Genomic DNA, 25,231 nt, shown 5'->3' with positions numbered 1-25,231 from the left:
GAGTTTTGAAAAGGCTACAGCCAGTTATTGCAGCTTTTACTTCTGTGCAGCAATTAAAGATTGCCACAGTTTGGGATTGTTTCAGGATCACAGCAGGAAAGTGTTTTCTACTATTCCCTTGCAGAAGATGCAAGTCCTGCTGCATAAAAGCATCCTTAATTCTCATCTTAAATGAGATGCAAGAAATACATTTTCCATGATGGGCAAAGTGCAATCCATGGATCTGTCATTATCTCTGTGAAGCAGCCCTATGGCCATTAGTGAGCCAGTGCATTCCCCACCTGTGGGAGGAGAGGTGCTGGGGGCAAGAGTGAGATGGAAGAAAGAAACTGCAGTGTAGAAGTGCTCTTTTAGCAATGCTCATTTCCTTGCAGAGAAGGCTTCCTTTGTCATAGACAGAGAAACAACTCAGACTTAAAATTTAATTTGGCGGGTAATTTGCCCAAAACACCACTGCTAGCAGTTGGGAAAACAAAATGAGTTCAAATACTTTTATTTGACAGCTACTGCACTTGCAAACAAAATAGTTGCTGTGATTTTTCCGTGTACACAAAAACCCGAGGTGGGTTTTGCAGTGCTGGGTGTGATGAAGGCTGCAGACACGTTGTGACGGGTTGACATGGACCCCAATCCTATCTGATGTCACATGGTGGTTTCTGAAATCCCTTTCTGTTTAGAATTGGTGAGACCAAGGCCAGAAAACTGGGATTAAATCTGAGCCTTCTGGAGGGCTGTGGCACTGTGATTTCACCCCTTCGGGTTTTTGTTTTTTTCTCTTGCTGCTCTGTGTCCCATCGCCAGAAAACCACAGCCTTTCCCAAAGTGAGCCTCCCAGTATTATCACTCCTCTGTTTCCTCCAGGGCTGATAGGCAGGGCCTTTTTGCAGCCAAAACAATTGCTAATGGAGATGTGAGGAGCTTCATTAAACTTGGAGTGATTATTCATATGTATAAAATGGCTCTGTGTTGTCAGAATCAGAGCCTGGGGCTGTAGCTCAAGTAGTAACACCAAAGCAGAATAAAATGGTTTTCTCCTGGTGTTGCCTGTACAAAACCAGCACATTGAGGTAAGCATGAGACATTCACAAGCTCTACAGGAGCTTTAGAGGGATAGAGCTCACAGAAAGGGCCTGGTAGAGTTTCTAAACTTGTAAAATGAATTTCAGAGGCAACTTAGCTCTTCCAACAAATGTTTGAGAAGGTCTGTGTGTGCGTGTGTGCGTTTGCACTCACACAAAGGAGTGTTTGTATAACATCTGCAAAGCAGAGAACAAGTGGGCCTGAGGGATAAAAGGTGCCAGCACTGGATTCCAGGGGTGGTTTTGGCCAGTCGGAGGTTTCAGTTTGTCCAAAATTTGCTTTTCTCCTGCTTCATAAAAGAAGGGACCTTCTCCAGCTTGGAATAGGGAAAGGGTTAATTCTGTGGCTGTTTCTTGTTTAAACAAATGCACCTGAGTAAATGAATGAACCTTTTACTTTACTGTGCCTTTTTTGTACCTGTTTAACAGAATACTTAAATCATTATATAAAATATTTTTTATATAGGTGACAGTTTTATGTTCCATATGAACCAGTCAGATGTTGGACCACCCTTCAAATAGCATTGGTTTTCCCTTTCCTGACTGAACTTAGATAAAGTTGTTCAAGCAGGTGGTTTTCTGTCCCTTTCCCCACCTCACTCCGAGCTGTTAGAGTGAACTCTCATGTTTTTGCAGCCATTGTGGAAAAAAACCCTCTCATCCTGAAAACAAGTCATTAAAAAAAAAAAAAAAAGAAAGAAAAAGAAAAGAGAAAAATCTGAAGCTGGAGTACAAACCCAGTCAGTCATATGCCAGAAATAGTGTAAGAGAGCTGAGAATGTGAAGGATTCCACCTGGTTTTGCAAATGTGTGACATGGGAACTCCAACAAAGCTAGTGAGGCTCGGGGAGCCGGGGGGGAAAAATTGAGTTTCAGAGCTCCATCTAGACAGAGTGACTTGCTGCCAAGTCCATCATTTGTGTGAGCCATGGTTCATATGTGGTCCCAAAAGGAAACTAGTAACACACCAGAGATCAAGGGTGTACCTCATTCTGGTGTTTATAACACTTGGTAGGTGGTATTAATAGTTCCAATTTGGCTTTTGGGGTACAAAATGAAAATACTGGCTCCGTGGTGCCTGTGGGAAGGCAGTTCCAGCAAACTACAAAGAAGAGATCCTCTCTTTGCCCATGTGAAAGCCATGGGCTGCATTTGCATCACTCATCTGCTCCCAGGTAGATGGACAGATGGGAGAAGCACCGGTAGATGAAGATGATGGGCAGTTCCAGTGGTATTATTGAGTGTTTGTGCCTGGATCCAGGTGTGCATCCCAAAGCTGTGTGTATGGAGAGGTGGACAGCACTGGAGCTGAAGAAGAGCCAGTGTCTCTTTTCTTTGGGCTTTTATGCTGTGTCTGGCAATTTGTGGAGCCACCGGGAAGGTGCAGAGCCTCTGTGCACACCGAACCCCTGCCTCAGCCTCCACAGGGTGACTGAACTTAAGGCATTCAATAAACAGAGTTATTGCATGTAAGCAAGAACTGCACCTATTTTTCTGTCCCGTTTCCCAGTTCCTGTACACCAGAGAACCTTGTTGTCCTGGCAGTCATGCACACCAGTTTTTGTTTTCTGTTCACATCTGTTGGCAGCAGGATGGATCACAGTGCCCTGCCAAACCCACACCCCATGTGCATGCCCCAAGCACATCAGTGGCTGTAGGTCTTGCCCTGAGGGACCTTCTGTCACCTCTGTCTACAGGTCTTGGGGCTGGGAATGTTTCTTACAGACCAATTTTCAGTGCCTGAGGACAGCCCTTGGCCAGCCCAAGCTGTTTCACTTGCTCTGGGAGCAGAGCCCCCTGCCCCACACGGACAGACCCACCTCGGTCAGGGAGCATTCTTCTCAGAGCTGGATCCCTGGTGGGTGAGTGAAACACTGGTAATCCCCACTGCACAGTCTGGCAGCTTTTGCCATGAAGAAGTCCCAGCTGGAGCACAGCTGGGCTGGGCAGCCCACAGTGTTGCACTGGCCGTGGATGTTGCCATCCTGAGCTGGCCCCACTGGGTGACAGAGGAGCACGGTGACAGGAGCTGCACAGCACAGCAGCTGGGCTAGGGCAGGGAGAATGGCTTCTCCTCCTGAGAGCTGCTAAATGCTTTATCCTTTCCTTTGCTTGGTGCTGGCCACCAGCAGAAGCAAGGCAGACGTGGTGCTGCTCACTGCCCTCCATCCCACTGAGCGCCCGGAACGATCTCTGTTGTTCACCGCAGGGCGGTGCTGGAGCTGGGTTAAATCCCAGGAGCACCCTTAGGATTGACACCAGCTGGGTGTAAAGGAGCACTAGCACCCAGGACGAGTGTGGCTGCCCAGTGTCACCTGGGGAAGGAGCTGTGTCTGGAGCAGCTGTGACCCTGATGAGATGGGGATTCACCAGCGGCGTGCTGAGATTCACCTCCCTGGTGGTAACGTGGCAATCAGCACAGACCATGGACCGCACGTGATGTGCAGCCACTCAGAAAGCACCTTGGGATGCTGGATTGCAGGTCACTAGCCCAACAGAAAGAACCTTGGCATGCTGGATTGCAGGTCACTAGCCCAGTAGAAAGCACCTTGGCATGCTGGATTGCTGGTCACTAGCCCAACAGAAAGCACCTTGGCATGCTGGATTGCTGGTCACTAGCCCAATAACATGGTTTGAAGCTGGAGCTGCCTGCAGGAGGCTTGCTGGTGATAGAGCACAAAGCCTCCCATGAGTGTGTGAGTGTGGTGTAGGCACGGTCAGAATTCAGTCATTTCCCCACTGAGAAGATGAACCATTTTATTAATGGTATGAAATTAAAACTAATGGACAAGAAAACTGGCTTGGAGCTAATGACTCAACATCCTTATGACAATAATTATATCTATCAACAAAAGCAGCCTTTGGAAAAATAAATAAACGAAGCTCTCAGAGTGGTACCAAATAGACTTTTCACTTGCATAAAGAGTGCAGAGATGAAAGCTGTTTCCAAAGGGAAAAATTCCCATGTATTAGCATCAACCCACTCTTCGCTGAGTAATCTGTTTCTATAAGCAAAAAAAAAAAGCAATTCAAGGAGAATGCATTGTTTCTCTTTATAAATAGTCCCTATAATCCTAATTTCACATTTAGGCCTATATGCTGCCTACTCTTGCTGGTCTAAGTCACCCTTTGTTCAGTAAGTTTCCTCATGGCTTGTGAAACTACTCGTGTAAATCTCAGATGAGCAGGCTGCTGACTTCTGTTGAAAGAAAACCATCACTTTGCTGGTGTTAAATCACATGTTTTTGTTATTTTACACACTAGCATGGCACTGTCCTCCTACTACTTCTGTTAGTACCCTGAGTGTGGTAGTTGAGGAGAAAGAAGGACATCCAAATTCACTGCCTCATTCACTCCCCTCAGGAAAAAACCATCATGTGCCTTTCACAAGTGCTCTGTGGCTCTAGCTGGAGTGATCATGTTATTCCTGCACAGATCCCAAAGACAAATCTGAAATAGGTGGCTGGCAGTTAATAAATAGCTTGAATCCCAAGCAAGAAATGGTAAATTCAGTCTTAGGACAACGTTGTTAGTTTATATGAATGTTAGGAAGGACATGGGAGCACCATGTCCTTCCTAACATTGCATGCAAGTATTTGATCACCAGAAAAGCAAAGCATCAGAATTTCTTTCCTGACTGTTCTCACAGTCAGAGAAAACCTCCTTTTTTTTTTTTTTCATTGCAGTGGCAAATGCGAATGGCTAAATTAGTCTGACTGAGTTTTAAAGGAATACTTTATCCTAAAAATGGGCTGCTTCTCTCTCCTGTGCTCTTTCTTCTTAGAGAGAATAATTGCTGGTAAGTGGAACTTGTAACAAAAATACAATATAGAGTAATTTTAATCCAATGATTTCACCATTGGATGCTTTGTAAATTATTTACATTTTTATTCTTCGTACTGTGCTATATCCATTCCTCATAAGAAGAAATTACATATAAAGTGTCTTAAATATAGTGTTTTCCTGAAAGTAATGCCATTTGAATGCCTCAGAGAATCATAAAAATCCATACACAGCTACACATCACAGCTACAAAATCCACTCTGAATTTGTTTGCAAATAAAAAAGTAATTTCTTTGCGTGCTTGCATAAACACTGCAAATATACTTTCACTGGCAAAGTAGAAAGATAAAATCCTAGAGAAATTCAGGCCTCCCACCCATTCCATATTTACTTTAATCAGTGCAGAAAGAGCCTGGGAAATCTGGGTGAGGTAGGGAGGCTCGGGGGGTTCAGCAGATGTGGGGCAGGATGGGGTGTCTGGGGATGGGGCAGCCTCATTTCCCGAGGCTCCCAGGGGCAGCACCAGCAGAAGGTGGAGCCTTCTCCTGCCCAGCTCTGCCTTGCCAGGCTGGCTGCCCTGGCAGGCTGCCTCACAGGGGGCTGCAGCAGTGTCCAGCAGCTGTGCAGGGCAGAGGAGGCAGCCCGCTTGTGCTTGGATTCCTGCCCTGCAGCTGACAAAGCTCTCTGGTCACTGGGATGTCTGGGAAGTCTCTCAGGCAGCTGGATTCCCCCTTGCCTAGCCTGGGATGTGCTCCCACTGCAGCCTTCCTTCCTTTGGGGCCTTTTACTGCTCAGTCTCATGGCATCATCTGGTTCATGCCTCTGCCCCACAGAGTGTCAGCTGCTTCCTGGGAAATGCTTGTGTCACCTGCTGGGAACAGCCTCCGTGCTCCAGCAGGTTCCCAGGAGCTGATCCCTTCTGGTGTGTGACTGTTGGGGGGTCAGAACAATCCCCCAGATGCCCCAGCTGTGGTTTCCTTGCTGCAGCTCAAGTTCTTTGCTTCATATCCTGTCCTTGGTGGGAATGGCTGAGAGCTGCTTCTCTGCTTTGCTCTTACCTTTTCCTTATTTGAAAGTGGTTATCTTCTCACATCAGTCTTCTCTAAATTTAAACAAACCCAATTCCTTTCCTGGTAGGTCATGTTTTCTAGATCTGATAACTTTCTTCCTCTGGATCCTCTCCAGAGCTTTGGTGCTCCAGCTGTGGATTTGCACTGCTGAACAAAGCAGAAGGAAAATCCCATGGGCCTGCAGCTTTTCAAGCCTTCAGAGAAAATCTGCCATCTGCAAATTTAGAATTAGTTGGTTTGCACTCATCTGCTCATTGCCATCTTAATGTTTATAAAAAGCTCGTTGGATTCCTCGTTCCATTGTTTTTACATAACTGAGGCTAAGATGAGGTTGTTCATGAACTAAAAATATAATGTGTTCTTAAAAGTGTAATTTACCCCTTCAACACCCAAAATCTCTGCCTCAAGAATTAAGATGTTTTTTCTGAAAGCCATGTTTTAGAAGGCTGGATCTGGCTGGAAGAATGATTTGGTAGCAGTCTGCATCTATTCCTAGTGAGAAGACCAGTGTGGATAACAACACTGGTGCTCAGCCTCAGAAGTACCTGCACTTGATCCCCTTTGAGCAGACACAGTTCAGAAGACTTGGGAGACATAATGGGCTTTTTCCTCAGACAGCTCTCAGAATCAAGTTTTCAGTCGTTCCTGTGTTCCTGCTGCAGTATCTTATTCATCCTTTTCCAGGGGCTGGCCAATGGGACAGAGAAGGCTCCATTTGCACCTGCACGCTGAATTATTCAAGGAATAAATTAATCAAACAGAGAAAACAACTTAACTTTTGGAAGACACTGTAAAATGAGACCCAGCTCTAGTGACTTTTGAAAGAGAGCATTTCCATGTCGGTTGATTGTGCAAATATTGAAGGTTATGAGAGTATCGAGGCCGTAGATCTGCACTTGTTGTACACTCCTGTGAGGAGCCACGGATCTCAGGCGTTGGTCTGTGAGCAGCAGCTTTCTGGGCAAGTCCAGGTTTGCATTGCTCATAAAGTGAAAGGCGTAAGAGAATGTTTTGTGTAGGTAAAGAAGCCATTCCTTTGAGAAGCAGTGGCAGGCTTCCATTCGGTTTGAGTTCAACACTTTGGTTTGATGGGCTCTGACAACAGCTAGCCTCGTTTCTCTCAGATTTTAAAGCAATTTTTCAAGTTGCTGCAGTGAGTGAACATAATGACAGTAAGTCCTATCTTGTAGTTCCCCAAGCTGTCTTGGATGGCCTGGCTATAAACCATGTTTATAAAATCCTCTGTTGCCCCTAATGGTTCCTCTGTTCCTTAGAGTGACGTTGTGCCGTTTGAGGAGGGGGACATACCTCCATCACACAGAGAAAAAGTGTCTTAATGACTGCATGAGGAAAACAGATATATTTAGAACTGACTTAACTGCACAGAGTAGAAGGCAACTGCAAGACAGATGCATTTGGTTTGCAGCTAAAACAGTTTTATGCACAGGGGAAGCTGTCTTGGAATGTGTAAGGCTGGTGTTAAAAGGAAAACTCTGAAGAGAGACCACCTAAACTGCAGCAGTGTGCTTTAATCTTAGAATGTACAAAAAAGGTGAGCCAAAATATTTTGGGTTTAGGTTGTTTTTCAGTTGGTTTTTTTTTTTTTTTCCTTCTCTATTTTTTGTGGGTTGGGCCTTTTATTTTTTTGTTTCTTGGTTGGTTGGTTTTCTAGGTAGCGTTGATGTGTTTTAATTTTGTTAACAGAGAGTGCAAACAGGGAATTGGTTCTCTGAAAGTTAACATGATAAAAAGCAAATACAGATCTCTTCAACTTGATCTGTCATGTGTACAATCTCTGATTTTGGCCAGGGGAGGTGGGGCTAATTGGCCCCAGGAGCTCAGCTCTTCCTCTGCTGAAAGCTGGCGTTGCAAGATTTGGAGTTTACTAATATAAAGTAGGGATCACTTTTTAAAGTTTTTTATAATTTGAAATTGGATTGCAAATTGACATTTTTCATGTGAGGTTTATAGCTCATCAGAAACATGCAAAAAAGCTCATCTGTTGACAGCTTGTATTATTTTTGATAATCTTGTTGAACTCCAGCATAACAGGTCTGAAGTTTTTCATCACAGCTGAGTCCTCAGAATTCAAGCTGAGGGGGAGGTGGAATTGCCTTTTGATACATACAGCCGAGCTGGAAATGATTTACTGAGTTAGCTCATTTTGTTCCTGAAGTAAGAGGGAGCCATTTAGCAGTTGTGATACAAGGTTTTTTCCTCCTTGGCCCTCTGGCTTGATCTGCAGTGTCAGCATTCACCAAAATGGAAATGGCTCCAAATAACCTTTAATATGAGAGGTTTTCTTCCAGCAGGCTGCTCCACGCCCCTATTGTACAGATGTTCTGCAAGGAACACTGGGTTATCTGACATTTTAGAGGCTGGAATAGTAGCTATCAGTGCCTCAAGATGATATCCAAGTAGGTAAAGAGGAATGGGAAGGGAGATAGCACAGAAGTGAAAATTCACCAGTAAACACAACGCAAGATATGACATGACTATCAACTAACATTAATTACTTTAGAGCCTCACTGTGTTCCTTGTGCATTTTAATTATTATTTCAGCATAATGTAATAACAAGGGCTGGTTTGGGAGATGATAATGGGACTTGAGGCTATGACTGTGGCAGGTTTTGTAAGCAGAGGGTGGTTGAGCTGAGCAGAAGCTGCCCGTGGCTGTGCTGTGCAATGCAAGCCACGGGCCCAGGGAGGGGAAGGATTTCCTGCTGGAGTCACCTTTGGAAAACAGAGCCAGTGATGTGTCCCAGCCCTGCTGTCTTCTGCTGAAACGCTCCTTGTGGTTCAATGTGAGGCCAATAAATCCTCCAGCAGCCATTTTCCCCTGCACTATTGCAATAAAACTAACCCCTCCCCCTAATTATCCCCATCAACATTCAATTACCTCTCATTTCCCAAAGATTCCCCTTCTCTGTGGAGCCTTAAGTGGACACAATTGTTTTTGCCAGTAGCTTCCCAGTACGGCTGTGCTCGTGCTTGGGCCAAGCCTTGCATACAAGATTCAACTCTTCCAGGGCCTGAATCGACCCCTCAGCCTTCTGAGGATTATGAAGGATGGGGTTTCACTATTTTTTGCATCTCCCTTTGTGTGATGACAGCTTAAAAATGGCGTGCCCTTTGGATTTCCCGGACAATAAGTGGTGCGTTTGGCCAGAGTTCTCACGTGTGTGGTTCCCCGTGATTCCATCTGCTCCCTCATTATCAGTTATTAAAAGGTGTTTGAGACAGCCATTAGCCTGGCTGTTAGGGTGGGGAGACACTAACATCTAAGCTGTGCTGAAATGTTCAAACCAATGCAACGTCAAGCAATGCCTCTCTGTAGAGACAGGCCAGCAGGGAAAATCAGTTCCTGGGAGCCCATTTCACACGTGCTGATCCCTCTGAGCTCCGGTTAGAGCCTGGAGAGGTGGAAATACCCTGTGCTTTGGATGTCAAACTGGTCATGTTGGTTTGTGAGGCTGGGCCTGCTCCCAGGCTCCCCAGCTGCAGCTCTGTGTGTTTTTGCAAGACACCGTGGCCTCGGAGGGACCGGACCGTCAGGTTTTGGTTATCTCTAGCGATTGCCTGGCTGCCGAGGGCTGCTGGAAGCATTTCCCCTTGCAGGCAGCTCTCCAGCCCAAAGGTGTGTAGGCAGAGGTGTCATGGCCTTCCACGTACAGCCTCCCCTTCTTCCTCCGTGGGGTGAATGCTGTCCTGCTGCTTTTCACCTGTCCTGAGACCCCGGGGAGAGGTGTATCAGCAGGGGCATGGAGGTCTGTGCAAGGGAAGGCCCTTCTCTTCTGCCCCAGCAGAATAAAAATCTTGTCGTTCAGGGGTTTTGAGTGTTGAGCCAGGGAACTGGATTTTTAACTGTGTGTGCAGCTCATGCATGCATGTTTGAACACTCCCATCCATTTGGATCAGCTAGAGTCACCAAACTTCTTTTTTTCACAATAAAACTGCATTATGCCTAGACATGTTGAGCCAAATCTGTTCCTGGTGTTATTTCACTGACTTCCCAACGAATTACACCAGAGGTGAACGTGGTCTGGTATAGCAGCTTTTTTGCCTGGAGCAAGTCTTTACAGCAGAGTTGTATTTCTCTCAAAAGTATAAAAGGAACACTGACAGATCTGCAGCTTTGCTGGTGTGAGCAGGTGCAGCTATATTAAATTATTTCTTATTAAATTGATTCAGCAACTTGAAGCTTGTAATTTTTGTTCTGCTGTGGTTCTGTGACAGAGACCTTTCAAAGAAGGCAAAGCATATATCTTCTCTTGTAATTTCTTGCTCTGGTATTATCATTTTAAAGATTTCTTTTAGTATGTAGCTTGGATTCTGATTGTATTATTTATTTGGGTAACATCTGAAAATTAAAGCTTTTTCCAGTTAATTACATTGAGCTGTGGCATCGCTGCTATAATTCCATTTAATCCACTGACATCCGGATGAAGGTGAACAATAGTTTTTGCTTTTGTTTTTAGGTTCAGATGGTTCTAACTCTGGCATAAATCGGTGTGCTCCCCTTCCAGCCAGCGGCAGTATTCTGATTTCCCCCTGCCTGAGGATCTGGCTTTTTATTTTAAGGGTGCCAGTCTGCAGCCAGATGCAATGTGGCTGGAGAGTTCTCCCCCACTGTGACTACTTGTGAAAAATAATCTGATTCTCCATGCTCTCATGCAGTTGCACACAGAAAATGCAGTAGAGTTCCCCTTCTGACAGCCTTATTGCCCCACCTCAGCTCGTTCGAGGTAGATGGTTATTAATTTTTCACTTTTCCTGGGTGCATCCCGTGCTCGCCTTGCTGCCGTTACTGCTCAGCTGCTGCTCACTTAGCATCAGGAGCAGGCAGGACTGTTTGCCTGGAGTTCCATGCCTTTAATGCCTTTTTGGGTCGGTTGTTTGTGTTGCAGGTTTATTCCCTTGAAGACTCCAGGCTTAGGCTTGGAGAGCCCAGCCATCACCATTGAGCCCAGCAGCTGGAGCGGCAGCGAGAGTCCTGCCGAGGACATTGAGAGGATGAGTGATTCTGCAGATAAACCTATTGACAACGATGCAGAAGGTGTCTGGAGCCCTGACATTGAGCAGAGCTTTCAGGAGGCTCTAGCTATCTATCCACCGTGTGGCAGGAGGAAAATCATCTTATCAGATGAAGGCAAAATGTATGGTAAGTGGTACACATTTAGCCTTTGGAAAGGATTGTTCCAACGTGAGAACTGTAAAGCCCAGCTTGTTTCTACACAATGTTCCTGGTTCTGATTTTGGTGCTTTTGGAGGAAATCGTGGAGAAATCTGTGAAGCTGAGAGAGCTCAGTTGAGCTGATGCTGTGTTCAGGACTGTCCAAGCCATTTCCTTCTCCACTGGCACTAGGAAAGCAATACTGATACAGAATTCTCTTTTTAGTTACCTCATATAGTGGTGTGGCTGAATGTGAATATTTAAAAGAAGCATTTAATTGTGTCACTCCTCGGGTACACAAAAACAACTAGGCCTTTTTCTCTATTTGTCACTGAATAGTGAAGACAGGGAAATGGGAAGCGCAGTCTGCCCGGTGGTGTGCCAGATTATGCAGTCCTGAACTCCAAAGTGACAAAGTCCTTGTAGCATTCAGGAGCCGAGGATGGTTGGCCGTGCCCGGGGATGGGTGGCAGTGCCCCGAGGATGGGTGGCCGTGCTCCGGGGATGGGTGGCGTGCCCGAGGATGGGTGGCCGTGCCCGGGGGTGGGTGGCAGTGCCGCTCGGCGCTGCCTGGCAGGGCAGAGGGGCCCGGCCCCCAACAGATGGCGCCGCAGCTGCCACCAGCTGTGCCCCGGCCGAGGTGCCCCGGTCGGTCCCTCCGCAGCTGCCGTGTCACCCCCGCGGCCACGCCGAGCGTCCTGTCCGGGAAAAAAAGTGTCGGGATGAAGCGTCCCAGCTGCCCTCGGCAGAAAAAAGTTCCCGGGCCGGGTTTCCTGCCTGGGTGTTTGCTTTTCCCCCTCCTCCTTCTCCCGCTCGCCCCTTCGCCCCCTGCCCGAGGGGATGGAATCCCTCCGGTGCTCCCTTTCGCCTCTTGGGGTTGCTTTTCCGTGCTGGTATTTTCCTATGGAGAGGGCAGATGATTTGCCTAATTAGGAGGTTGTGCTCCTTCGAGGAGCGCACGAGCATGTGTATACAAACAGGCTCGTTGTGTATTTATGCTCTAAAGCCCTGCTTAGGCTGGGACGGCCCATCCGCCAAAATAAGGGGGATTGTATTTTTTTTTTATTTTAATCAGGATCCCTACAACCACGCTAGTCACCCCTGAAATCTACTTTTTGAAGCATTTTTTGGTGCCATTGTGTAAATTAAAGAAATTAACATATTTATCCATTCATTGCGACGATCTCTGATTTTGTTTAATGGTTCCTAATCCTGAATGTTAACATTTGTTGAATTATATATGTATAAAACTATTTGTGCATATCTAATTGCTGATTAATACTGGTAGCTAGTAACACCATAAGCATAGGCGCATCTCATATTTATGCTAATCCTAAATCAATTACAGTTAATTTTCAGTCAGAAAAGGAGGCATGCATGCTTGATGCTGAAAACTTCACTTAAGGTGTTGCCCTGATTGAGCAGGAAGAAATGTGTTAGGAAGTGCAGGGGTACTGTATGAGCAGAATTTACATCCTGACTTCGCAGTGGATGAACTCATGTTTTCATTCTTCAAACTGAGTGACTGCTTTGTAGTGTTTGAGGATTTATTGAAACCATGCTAGGTTTCTGAGGACTTCCTAATAGAGTCTTATGGCCCTGAGAGCATAATTGTTCTCCAAGGATTTTGAAATCAAAACAGTGTAAGTGTTTTACATTCTGTGTGGCATAATGAAAATAATTTAATGCCTTTTAGTGGCATACCAAGTTTATTTCACTTACAAGAGAGACATTGCAATATGGCCAAGCTTCCATAGTGTTGGGGGATACTGTAATGTGTCAGTAATTCACGGGCCACGGAAGACAGAAGGTCAAGAGAGCACCATTTCATTTTCTAACTGAAATTACCTTTAGATATGGGCACCAGAACACATCTGATCTTTATGGAAACAAATATAATGATCACTCTGTGTGGATTAAGTTAAGCAATTGTAGTTTTTGATCTTTGGAGGGAGACTTTGAGAAGGGCAGAGATTTTGCTTGAAGAAATATTTCAAGTCTCTGCCTTTGATTTAATGAGAGCTTTGCGACATTCAAGTAAGCAAGCAGCCAGAGTTTCTTCACTGCTCTTTGTGGTGGTCTAGAACTCATCCTTGAATTGGTGTTTCCAAGAGGTTTGTGTTCAGCAGGCTCCAGGCACCCAGGGGATTGCTCAAGGAGGACTGAGGGCCCTGGGATCTGTGGGTGAGGGGTGGCCAAGGGGCTCCTGCTTGCGGTGCCTGCTGGGTGAGAGCTGGGATGTGATGGGGGAGCTGCCTCAGTGGCTCCAGGGGACATCTGTGACTTCTCCAGACAGCCTGAGTCACTTCAGATGCTCCTCTACAGCTCAGACCTCGCATGAAGGAGGCAAGGATGTTTCCCTCTGCCCTTGCCTTCCCAAAAATGTAACTTAAGACACAAGAGGATGACAAGAACAAAAGACTTTTCATCCTATCCCCACAGAAAAGGGCTGCAGGGGCCCCTGGCTGGGGAGGGAAAAGGGGATGTCCTAACATTTTTATTCTTGCCCTGGGGCATCCTCGGGCTGCAAAGACAAAACTGTGACCTGTGCAAGACCAGGAGCATTTCAGGCTGGCCCAGGGTTGTGGCTCCTTGAAGAAACCCTTAGAAAACAAAAAGAAAGCTTAATGAAACTCTTGGTTTTAAACTTATAGGAAATGATTGGGTAAGAAGCAAAGGCGCTTGTTTTGGTCTGGAAGGACAAATTCCAGAAAGTAGTTTTGAAATTCCTGAGAGAGAAAGGGAACACATGGTAAAGCCAAGGGACATGTGATAAGTTTCCTGCAGGAAAGCTCAATCCATCACTCCTTTTCCCTTTCCTTTGTGAGGGAGGCTGTGAAGGTCTTACGGCATTGGTTTTGCTCCTAGCACAGTACTGACTAAAAGTAAGCACAGTTAAAAAAAGGTGAGGAGGGTGTAAATGTGGAGGCTTGAAGGAGGATAGAGGAACACAGAGGAAGGACTGAGTCCTTAGACACATTTTCATCTGCCTCGCCAAGGCATCGGTAAGGCTTTTTTCATCGGTGCTGTCTCAAGAGAAGTATTGATCCAACACAGATCTCATCCTCTGGTACAGGCAGGGCACCCTAGGATGTGCCTTGTGCCTCAGAGATCCATTCCAGGAAATTTCTGTGTCCTTGTTTGTGCAGCTCATAGTGAAACTCCAGCCCATTAGAGGGCATTGGCTGTCCTGTGTTCCTACTCCGTTGTTGCTCTTTCACTGCTGACAGTTCGGTAACTTGTAGCAATCCCCGTGAACTCACTCATTGGCAAGATCCTTGCCTGTGCTTGTCTTTGCTCCTGAGAGAGTGTTTTGGAAAAGATTACAAGAATGAAAGCTGCTGTGAAATCCAGCCCTACTTTTATCCCTGGTGTAACACCGAAGTCACTGGAGTTACCACGGGAGTGGATTTGGCTCTGTCTGCACATTTTCCTTTATTCCCCCTTTTTTAAAAATTTAGATAGGGCAAGATGCAGCTTTGGTGCAGCTCTAGGGACAATGCCAAAGTGCCACGAGTGCTAACAAGTGGAATATGCCCTCAGACATTTTGTTATCAGCGCTGCTAAATTAGCCTCAATGTAGTAAAGGTGGCTTTTGCCTTTAAGACAAGAAAATAATTTCATAAAAAATTCTGAGACCTGTAAACAGTTGCAAGTTTGCATTGAGGGTATTCATCTCTGCAACAAAAGTGCTTATGAGTATGTAGTGATTATTACAAGGAAGTTTTTTAGCAGGTTTAGAAGTTTGACAGAGAAGAAAGAGTACTAATTAACATGAGAAATTGCACAGCAGCCTTTCAGGACTGTGTATGTTTATTAGGTTATATATAAAATCTCCTGGCCTGCACTGTTAAGGGAAAAGGATACTTTCATAAAAATTTCTGCTCAGATAATAGATTTTTTTGCATGATAAGTAATAATATCTTCATTTCCAAAGCACCTCGTGCAAATTGGGTATTAAAGTTGAACTTTGAACTAGAACATTGACAAAAGTAATCTTTTTCTGTGGGCTTGCCTGATTCGGTATCTAACTGCCATGATTTGGTGTTTTTCTGGGTTTCTGGTAGGAAACTGCGAGGTAAATAGCTTTATGAAGAGTACAGTAACATGTTACAAATTATTTTTACTGTTCCTTTTAATTTTAAAAGTTCCATGCAAGTTGCTGCCTCCATAAAGACATTGTTACCTTATAAAGTTTCCACAGCGTTAAATATATTTGAATGTGAATAAGGTATTTGGAGTGATGAAATGCCAGATGTGAAGTGTCAGGTTTCATGTTTATTCATCTGTTCCTGCAATCATTGTACAAAGATACGCTCTTGTATTTATTTTTTTTCCCCCCCTTTTTTTGTTCTCTCAGCAACACGCACCGAATGAGCGCAGTGGAGATGGGACTCCTATTCTGAAAGCCACTCTTTGGGTTTTTAGGCTGTAAACAAAAGTGTCCAGAAGCACTCTGGCAGTGCTGGGCTTGCTCAGCGCACGCCTGACTCCCGTGCCGAGCCCAGGCCAGCAGGGAAGGGCAGGAAGGGCCACAGGGACGGCGTCTGCTGGAGAAGTCCCTGCTGAAATCGCTTGGGTTATGAGCAGATCTGCCTGAGACCGTTTCTGCAACGTGCTGGTGTTCTTGCAACATCAGCAGGCCGTGCTTGCGGGAGGGCAAGATCTGGTTTTGTGAGCCCAGCCCGTGGAAAGGAGGGGTTGCTGGGCTCGCTCGTTCTCGAGGATTTCTGAAATGTGGGGGAACAGGGTTTAATCTTTGTCAGTGCTTTGAGATAAAGAGTCTTCATAAGACAGAGAATCTGTTTCTTTTTTTTTTCTTTTTTTTTTTTTTTACCTCTCCACCATAACCTGCCATCCGAAAGAGAAAATCGAGGTGGGAACAGTGAGAGCTGTGTGTGGTGAGGGTCTCAACTCAGGCAGGGGAGAGCAGGCTGTGGTAAGCACCACAGCTGAAAGGGTCAGTGATGCTGTGGGAGGTACATGGCACAGCCATGGATCGAGTCTTCCATTGGCTGTGTTGGGTTGGGAGGATGATGAATTCCAAAGGAAATGGAAATGTATGCTAGAAAGTTTTGCTGAAAAATTATGCATCAGGAAGAGCAGGGACATCCTTTGACGGTGATTTTTAGCGCTTGGGCTTTGCCCTCTCTCTACTAAATATGTTCACTTCAGTCACCCATATAAAGGGGAGCTGGCAGAAAGATGTGTGTAGCCTGTTCATGGGAAAGACAAAAGTGTGGCTGCTGCCCCAGCCTCCCAGGGCTCAGCAGGCGCTGCATGGAGGAGGTACTGGCAACATCAGTTCTTGCCTGAAGCTCAGTGGAAGCTACCAGGGCAGGTTCAGATCAGGCATTTGTCCACTTCAGAGTCCTTTGGTGGCTAATCCTCTTTAAACAGCCATACAAAACAGCGCCAGGCCGTGCCTTTCCTCTATGACCTTGTTCCTTTGGTAATACCCTTGTTTGGAGCTGAGACACGTTGACACGAGAGCACTGGAGTGATGCAACCTCGCTGGAACATCCAGGATACATTTAGGTGCTTGTCTAGTGCCGTCTGTATTAGCTCGTTTTTCTCCCAGCACTGGTTTCTCAAGGTGAACTTGTGATCCCGTCATTGCAGAAGGCAGAGTTTTGCAGCTTTAAGAAATAGCTGTCGTGCCAGGAGGTAGTTAAAACACTCCTGATCAGGCTGATGGAGAGTGTTAGTTGGTTGCACAGTACTGAGAGATCAAGATCATTGAAAAACCTGCATGGAGATAGCATGAAAGAAAATTGCCTCGTTGATTTGATCTCATTCCTTGTAGAGCTGGGTTCGCTCCTGGGGCAAACACCTTCTCATTCAGGGAACCTGGAGACAGCTGGAGCTGGACAAGGAAGGCCCACTTGGGCATTATGATGGGCTGTGAGGTTGGAATGCCTCTGCATGGGGCCAGTATGAGACTGTGGCAGAAGTGTCTGTGCCTCAAACACCAGCTGAGTAATGTCCCCCAGTGGTGGCAGCAGAGCAGTGACCCACATCCCCAGGACAGCCTGGCTGTGGGGGCGCCGGGGGTGGGACGGTGGGGATGGACGGACGGACACCAGAGATCTCTGGGGCCAGGTCAGGAACTTGGGGTGCATTGCAAAGGGCCAAGGGCAGGGCCCTGCTGGGAGCTGCCAGCCACAGCTCAGAGCAGCCCCAGAGAAGTAAAGAGAGAGGTAAAGAGATGAGAGGATAAGAGCCTAAGAGGGTAAGAGAGCGAGGTTCCCTTTCCAGTACAATAAATCCTCTTCTGTGCTGAATATCCTAATTCTCACTAACCAATCTAGTCCAAGATACAAATCCTATAGCATTTACACACAGCCTATAACAATCATTACATTGCCATGCTGTGTTACATTTTAAACCCCAAAAACTCCTCTTTGGGCCCTTCTGCCCGGCCAGCAGGGTCTGCTCTGCCCCTTGGAGCTGTCTGCAAGCAGAGGGTGTTGTTCCATCAAAAGGGGATTGCCTTCAGCCAGCCATGCCACTGTTTTCCAGTTGTTCAGTAACTGAGGTATCTCAGAGCTTGCTTTCATTTCAATCTCGCTTAGAGTTTCTATAGTCTCAAAATTTTTTGCCAGGCAATCATATTTATGAGGCTTTCCTGTTTCATCTTCCCCAACACCTGACGTGTGCATGGGGAGGGTAACTTATATCCATGTTGACACTCTTGTTCTGGGCACTCTTATGGAAGCAGAAGAGGTGAGAAAACTTAGATATTGTTGTTTTGTGAGGAGAGAGGCTTGGACAGTGCAGGGAGCATTTAAAAAAATATTGATCAAAATTTGACCCCTTAGCTGCCAGCACCACCACCACGGTTTGCACCTGCACCTGAGAGTGCTGGATTTGGGAAGTCCTAGATGGCTGTTCAGGATGGACAGTGAAAACCAGACATCTGAGCCTTGCTGGAAGGGAAATTTCATCCTAGTGTTCCCACTGTTCCCCCAGGGGGTTTGCTTCGTGGAGGTGTGATGACAAATAACACTGTGGGGAACAAGGAGCACTGGGGACACAAAGACATTTTGCTGCACCTTTGGTTTTCTGGGCACATGCAGTCTCCTGAGAAGTGGGTTTGTGTCCCGCCCCACACCTCACAGGGGTGATGCTGGGCTAACTGTTGGAGAGTAAATGCTGTGGTAGTTGTGACATGAGTCTTACACAATTCCCCAAGGGCCTGCTATTCAAAATTAATATGTATCTTATCTGAGTCTTATGGGGATTTCCTAACAGATGCATGAAGGATTTTTTTCCTTTTTTTTTTTTGTGGTGCCCTCGAGAGGTTGCATTAATACCATTGTGTGAATATTTTCCTATCCTACAGACAATTTCATGTGGGGCACTTGGTCTGGAGCATCAGACAGAAACACTTCAGGCTCTGGGCTTCCAGATGATTCAAGTCTGGAATTTGAGTTAAGAAATTAGACACTAATGGATTAACAGTTTACAGACTTTCAGCAGAAGTAATGGTTTTAGTTAGTAGAAAAAGGCTCCTCTGCAATTTTTCTGGTTTTCTTCTAGGCATAAAAAGTGTTTACACTGTTTGACCAAGGAACATGCTTTTGTAAGCAAAAATAATACAAATTTGGGATATGAATGTGACAATTCCATTTCATGAATGCTCTTTTAAACAGAAGTGGCGTGGCTTGTTGAAGCTGATGTAAAAGGGACAGCAATACATCCCAAATTCAGGAGGGAATTGGAGCCCTGAGAGGGCACTGCACACCGTGGGTGTTGCTGGGATGTCAGTCAAACACCAGCACAGTTTTACCTGCAGAGCACTCAGGCACTGTGAGTGGGAGCTGTGATCAGCACACACCTTGTCCGGTGTGAGAAGCCAGTGTCACTATTACAACTGCACAATTACAGCCTTCCCGAGGAATCATCTCCATTTTCTGGATGTCATGCTTCTATTGAGAGCTCCTTTCTGCCTTGAAGGGGGCAGCCAGCTTGCCAGAGGTTTCCAGGTGCCTTCCAGAAAGATCAGGTCATCAGCCCATCTCCTCGTTTGGTTGCCCTCCTTGGAGCAGGGGACCCAACAACCCAACAGGCAGGGGTGGATTTGGCCTGGGCTGAGTCTTGGTTTCTCTTTAGGCAACCATATCACCCTTGATGCCTGACAGTTTTGGGGACAGCAGCACAGAAAACATGCCTGGAGGGGTGAGGGAGCTTATTCCAGTAATCTGAGTGGAAGTAGGTGAGGCAGAGTATGCCAGGTTTGCATATAACAAAGAAAATGCTTTTTCAGTTTGCCTAATCGTTGCAGCAGAGCTAAAACATCTGAAGCTTATTTGCCTGAAGCTGCTTTTGCTTTTTCTTACTTCTGCCTTAACATCAACTGGTGTTTGGTTAACATGGAAAAGAAAAGGATTAATGAAATAAAAATCACAGTTTAAATTGTGGGTTTTGTCATGCTAGCAGTGCAAGTGAGCAGGGAACACAGGTGAGAAACTCATCCTCAGCTGTTTGGATTCAGCAGCAGTTTTGCCCCTAAACTAGCAGGTAACACTGCTGTCTTAGACATTGAGGGCAGGAAAATGTTAGCCCAGCTGGCTCCCAATTTCAGGGGCTTGGGGACAGTAGGCTGGGTATAGTTGACAGCTAATAATTTTCCATAGTGAAAGTAGTCTTTGGATCATTTTAGCAGGTGCCTTCATGTGGCCTGGTAACTTCAGCATTTAATTCTTTGAACAAGAATGAATGCCTTTTCATTTCTTTAGCCCTTCCTTGGATGGACTGCCAACAATAAACCTTTCAGTACAATTAATGGTGAAGGATGTGTTTACTAATAGCTGTATACAAACAAATGCACATACCTATGTGTGAAAAATGCATATTTTATGATTGGCTTTTCACAAATATTAAAATGAATATTATATGTGTTGTGTTAGAAAGTAATGCAGTATTAATTCTCTTAAGTAGTGTGTTAAATATAGTTTTGGGTTATAACAAAATGTTAAAATAGAAACTATGCTGTGTAGGATACTTTTTTAAAGAAAGGACTTGCAGCGAGCTAGCAGCCACAGGACACCTCAATCTTTCAGAGAAAAGGAATTTATTGCCCTCTTATCAGCAGAAAGGAACTTCTTCCTGCCTTGAAGGCGCTGTTAGGATTAGGAGGGAGAAGGTGACATGACCAGTCCGAATCCTTTATTTGAATGGAATTTATGCATCATGTATGGAGTGTATGAATATGCAACAGGTTATTGTTTTTAAGGGTTAATCCTCTGTTAAGGGATGTCCTTTTTCGGGCTTGTGCTGCCCAGACAAAGGTACCCAGACGTCCGTACCTCTTTGTTTTTGTTGTCTCATATTGTCCTAATTCAAGCTGTCCAAATTATTATTGCTCTAACTGTATTGCTATTTCTGTAACCATTTTATTGCTATTAACCCTTTACAATTTTAAAAAGAAGTGATTGGCGTTTTTCACACTATGTGTGAAAACAGGTCTGTGTGTGTGCATAAAATGTGTTCCAGCCAATTAAAATGCATTTAGGAGTCCTCAGCCAGGAGGAGCACACACAAGGAGTTGGCCACCTCTCGGCTGGGACCTTCCTTTGCTTTGGCAACTGACGGCAGCCTCCCCTGAGAGCGCTCTGCGAAGAAACAGCGTGATTCATGTTTGTAGCTGTCATTAGGCAGGCATGTGGGCATATATTTAGGTAGGTGAGGTATGCAGGCATACATTGTGTGCTGCATATTTGGGCTGCACGGGGTATTTTTAGCTGCAGGAGGCCCAATCAGCGGCGTGCTGAGGAGAATGGCTGTAAGGGATAGCGCGCGGAGGAGCCGCCCGCAGAATTTTCCATCCTGCCAGGCAGCACGAGAAGCTGCATAGCTGGGTGGCCGGAGGAGTGCCTCTAACAGGTGGGACAGCTCACAAAGCCCTTGGGCCTGGCTCTTGATCTCCCCCAGCCCCCATCTGGGAGCAGTTGTCCCGGGTTCCAGCCTCCCACTGAGCCCCGTGAGCTCAGGTGGCGCGGGCAGAGCTGCTGGGGCACGGCCCGGCACCTGGCAAAGTGCTCCATGATAGGGAAGAGGCATCAGGGCTGGAAATGCTGAGCAAAAATTAAAATGAGGTAAAATAGCCATTAGAAACCCACTTGTATTAAAATGACGAGACAGGAAATTTTACAAGCTGCCCTTGGCCAATGAAGAAAAGCAGCCTAGAGGGACTGAATAACTTGTCTGATGTCATCAGGGGCTTTATAGCAGAGCTGGGAATTGAGCCCTCTTCCCCCCAGTGCCATCTAAGCTTTAATGCTGAAGGGGGTCCTTTCACAGCTTATCCAGTGACCCTTGGGGAGTTTAGGGCAACTGTGGCCAATCCACGTTCCTGCACCACATCCTGTGTGGGGGGAGAGCAGGCTGCATCTTCCTGGAGTACAATCTCTGCAGAATGTGACCACAGGATGCCTTGCTCCTGCAATAAGGGAGCTGACTAAATGCCATTTTATTATTATTAGACATTTGCTTAATACAGTAGTTCCTTGAAACCAAACAAGAAAAGGTCCTCGAGGTGCTGTATGCCATGTACAAATAATGGAGAGCCACAAGGAGTCTAAAGAGGGAGAAGAGAGAGAGAGAAAGTGGATGGGAAACTGAGGCAATATTCAGCCCCATATTGATGCTCCATGAGATGATGTGGTCCTTGTACAGAATAAGAGAGAGGCTGCTGAAAACAGGATGATTGAATTTGTTCCTAACATTATTATTCAAGGAACAAAAAAAGTATGCAGCCTTATCCAAAGAAGTAATCTAAGAGGTCTTTACCCTGTGCCAAACTAGAATTCTGCTATTTAATTACCGATTTAGAAAATATCTTGGGCTCAATTTCCTGCTCAGTTGCACTGTTATAAATCTAATGGAATTGTTAAAGATTTATGGCAGTATAACTGAAGGCAGAATTGGGTCCCTTATGCTTGAAACTTAGTTTGCCACAGAAGTAATAATTCCTGTTTTCTAGGCAAGAGTTTAAGAATTTTGCAGACCCCTGTTTCTGTAAAAGAAATATGAACTACAGTAGTGTGGGTGAGTGATTAATGCTGGAGGGGATGTCTAGGGGCAATCGGAATTGGCTGGTGTGGAAAATCCATGTGCAATTCAGATTTAGGATCTGTTTGCAGATGCCTCATAATTCAAAATGTCAAAAAAAACCCCAAACCTTAGGCCTTCGTGTAGTAAATTAATATACTGTGTGTTCAGTGTGCAGCAGGCTTTGCTGAAGTAATACCCTGATATGAGGTGTGAACTCATCCCATTCCCCTTAGTAAGGACTTAAATTCAAAATTGATTGGGACTCTTTACAGCCTGACAGCATCTAAATCCTGTTTAAAAAAAAAGAAAAAAAAAAATCCCAGTTTTAGTTTTGTTTTTATTTAAATCATGTGCATAATGTCTTAAAAAGGAAAAATACTGCCTTATTTATCCAGACCTAAAGAAATCCTGTGTTGGTGCAGATCTATTTTAGCCCCTGGCTTGTCATCTCTAAAGGCAGGGTCTTTCTAATGGGCCCTTGATTGTTTTCCTCAGCTTCCACTCAGGAAAAGAGCTGAACTGTGGAGGATTTCAGTGGTGAGTTGGGATGTGGATCCTGTTTGGAGGTGCCTGCCTGAGCACAGTGTGAGCAAACCCTTGGCCACCCTGGGGGAGCCCTGGTCGCTCCTGGGGGCTGCTGAGAGCACGGGCAGCTTCCCCAGGAGCACACTCTGTGAGCTGCAGGTGTGCTGCTCTGGGGCTTACAGCACTTCTGACAAGTTTGTGCTTTTTCTAGAGGGCTGCAGGCCTGCAGCAGGCATGGTAAGGAGCTATAATGGAAAACGGAAGCAAAATATGATTCCTTGAAAAGGATGTTATTCGGTACCTGTTCAGAACTGCCAATTTTAATTTAAATACAGTATTTAGGTCCAAGGAACGATTTTAGGAGCTTTATTTAGGAATGGATTGAAGAGTTAATTATGGTGAGTTTGCCCCCAGTTTCTCTACCTCCTCTTCCTCAGTGGGATGGGCATGGGGGCTGTGATCACACACCTCTGCTTCTGCTCCTTGCACAGGGTGGGTCACAAGTCCTGCCCACAAACCTGCTCCAGCATGGGCTTCTCCCAGGCTCACAGCCTCCTTCAGGCTTCCACCTGCTCGACACCCATCCTCAGCATCCCTGGAGCACCCCCTGCCCCTGCTGGCTGTCTGCAGGGCTGCTCCTCTCACACACCTCCCTCCTCTCTTTGGCTGCAGCTGCCCAGGCTTTTCCCTCCCTCCTGGAGCTGTTATCTCAGGAGCAGTACCCCTGTCACTGGTGCTGGGTCTGTCTGGCAGCGGCTCTGTGAGCTCTGGGGGCAGCTCCTGGCAGCTTCTCACAGCAGCCAGCCCTGCAGCCCCTCGCTGCCCAGCCAGGCTCTGAGTGAGCATGAAACAGTTCAGTGTTTAGTGCAGTCGACTTGATGCATCGATTCCTGATACCTGTTACTTCTAAGGATGGGTTTTGTTTGTTTTTTAAAGGCTGGCCAGTCATTAACTACCTAAAAATCTGTTGCAATTTAAAGGAATAAGCCCCCCTGGTTGTCACTGAGGTATTTTGCAGCCTAAGCAAAGGCTCAGGTATTCCAGATATGATAGATGTGCAGATTGCATAAGACATTATGCATTGCTCTCTCTGAGATACAGAGTCCTGAGTGCCCTTAAACCCTTTGTTCTCCTGGCTGAATGCAGTTAATTAGCAACCGTCTCCATAGCAACTGCCTCATGGTACAAAAACATTGTCTCGTTTTTGCAGTTTAGCTTATCACACTGTTTACCTGAAGGGCTTTTCACTGCCTCCAGTCTCATTTGAGTTGGCTACATGCCTGCTCATGGAAGTGAATTGTCAAGACAGAAAAACACCATGGCAGCAAGATGCTGAACAGGGCCCTCTGTGTGGAACTAAAAACATTAAATAAGTTCTGTGGAAACAAAAGCTGAAGTTTGCAATGATTTATGTCCGGCTTTAAGGCACGTGACTTGCCAGGAACGCAGTGCATTTTGAAATACCGCTGTGCTGTCCTTCTGGGCCTGTTTTACAGCCTGCCCTGCGGGGTGTTCCCTTGCCTGGAACATCCTCTCAAAGCCCCAGAGGCACAGACCTTCATCCAGGGCCATCAGGGAACTTGTCCCCCTCCAAACCTGGGCCCTTTCAGGCAGCTCCAGCTTGTTCTTCAGGGGGATGCTGCTGTGCCCACCCCTGCAGCCCTATCAGGACTACACTTCAAGGGAAATCTGTGAGTGGTGGTTCCACGTGATAAATGAGTTAGGAAGGGAAGAAGAAGATCTGTTGTGGTCATGTAACATGCTGGAGATTGAGATTTATTTATGCCAGCCATCCCAGAGGTGTGACAGTACCTGCTGGGCACTCCTGTGACTCAGGCAGTCACAATGGGCTCAGACTTGTGCCAGTTGGTGTGAGATGACGTCTTTAAATCACGCTTGAACTTTACACAGAGGTGTGCCCACGTATTCACACACCTCTGTGGAGGCTGGCAGGAAGGTGTGGTGTGTCACTGAAATGACAGTGAAATGTAACTGCTGTCCCAGTCCAGTATTTGTGCCTGGCCTCACACCAGCTGCTGCACGAGAGGCCATGTGAGAAGAACTGTTTTCTTGCTCATTAATGCTTGATTTGTTGTGGTTTCTTTGTTGTCTTTTTTTTTTTTCTCCTAAGTTGGCAGTGGAGTGGATGAGAGGCTGATCTAGACTGGGGTAATTCTCATTTCATCCTAGGCAGAGCAGAAAGCACAACTTGTCCTTCAGCCACACCACCTGCATGGCCTCCCTTCCCTTTCCCCTTTCCCCTTTCCCCTTTCCCCTTTCCCCTTTCCCCTTTCCCCTTTCCCCTTTCCCCTTTCCCCTTTCCCTTTCCCCTTTCCCCTTTCCCTTTCCCTTTCCCTTTCCCTTTCCCTTTCCCTTTCCCTTTCCCTTTCCCCTTTCCCTTTCCCTTTTCCTTTTCCCTTTCCCTTTCCTTTTCCCTTTCCCTTTCCCTTTTCCCTTTCCTTTTCCCTTTCCCTTTCCCGTCTGAAACAGTCTCTCCACAGACATGAGAAGGTGTTTCAGGCTCTCTCAGGATAAAAAGCAGG

The 25,231-nt window shown here is 46.0% G+C and overlaps 1 protein-coding gene across 1 annotated transcript in view; it reads left to right on the top strand.

Moving 5' to 3' along the window:
- TEAD1 (TEA domain transcription factor 1) overlaps nt 1-25,231 on the top strand; it is a 151,545-nt gene that overhangs the window by 41,931 nt on the left and 84,383 nt on the right. Inside the window, exon 2 of the mRNA XM_084208615.1 lies at nt 10,840-11,093. Within this exon, the coding sequence (XP_084064741.1) occupies nt 10,946-11,093 (148 nt within the window). The 5' untranslated portion in view covers nt 10,840-10,945. The remainder of the gene's footprint in view (nt 1-10,839; nt 11,094-25,231) is intronic.

Source organism: Fringilla coelebs (genome assembly GCF_963513975.1).
Source record: "Fringilla coelebs genome assembly, chromosome: 6".
Lineage (NCBI taxonomy): Eukaryota > Metazoa > Chordata > Aves > Passeriformes > Fringillidae > Fringilla > Fringilla coelebs.
The sequence above is the reverse complement of the archived record's forward strand: the minus strand, read 5'-3'. Positions and strand labels throughout refer to the sequence as shown.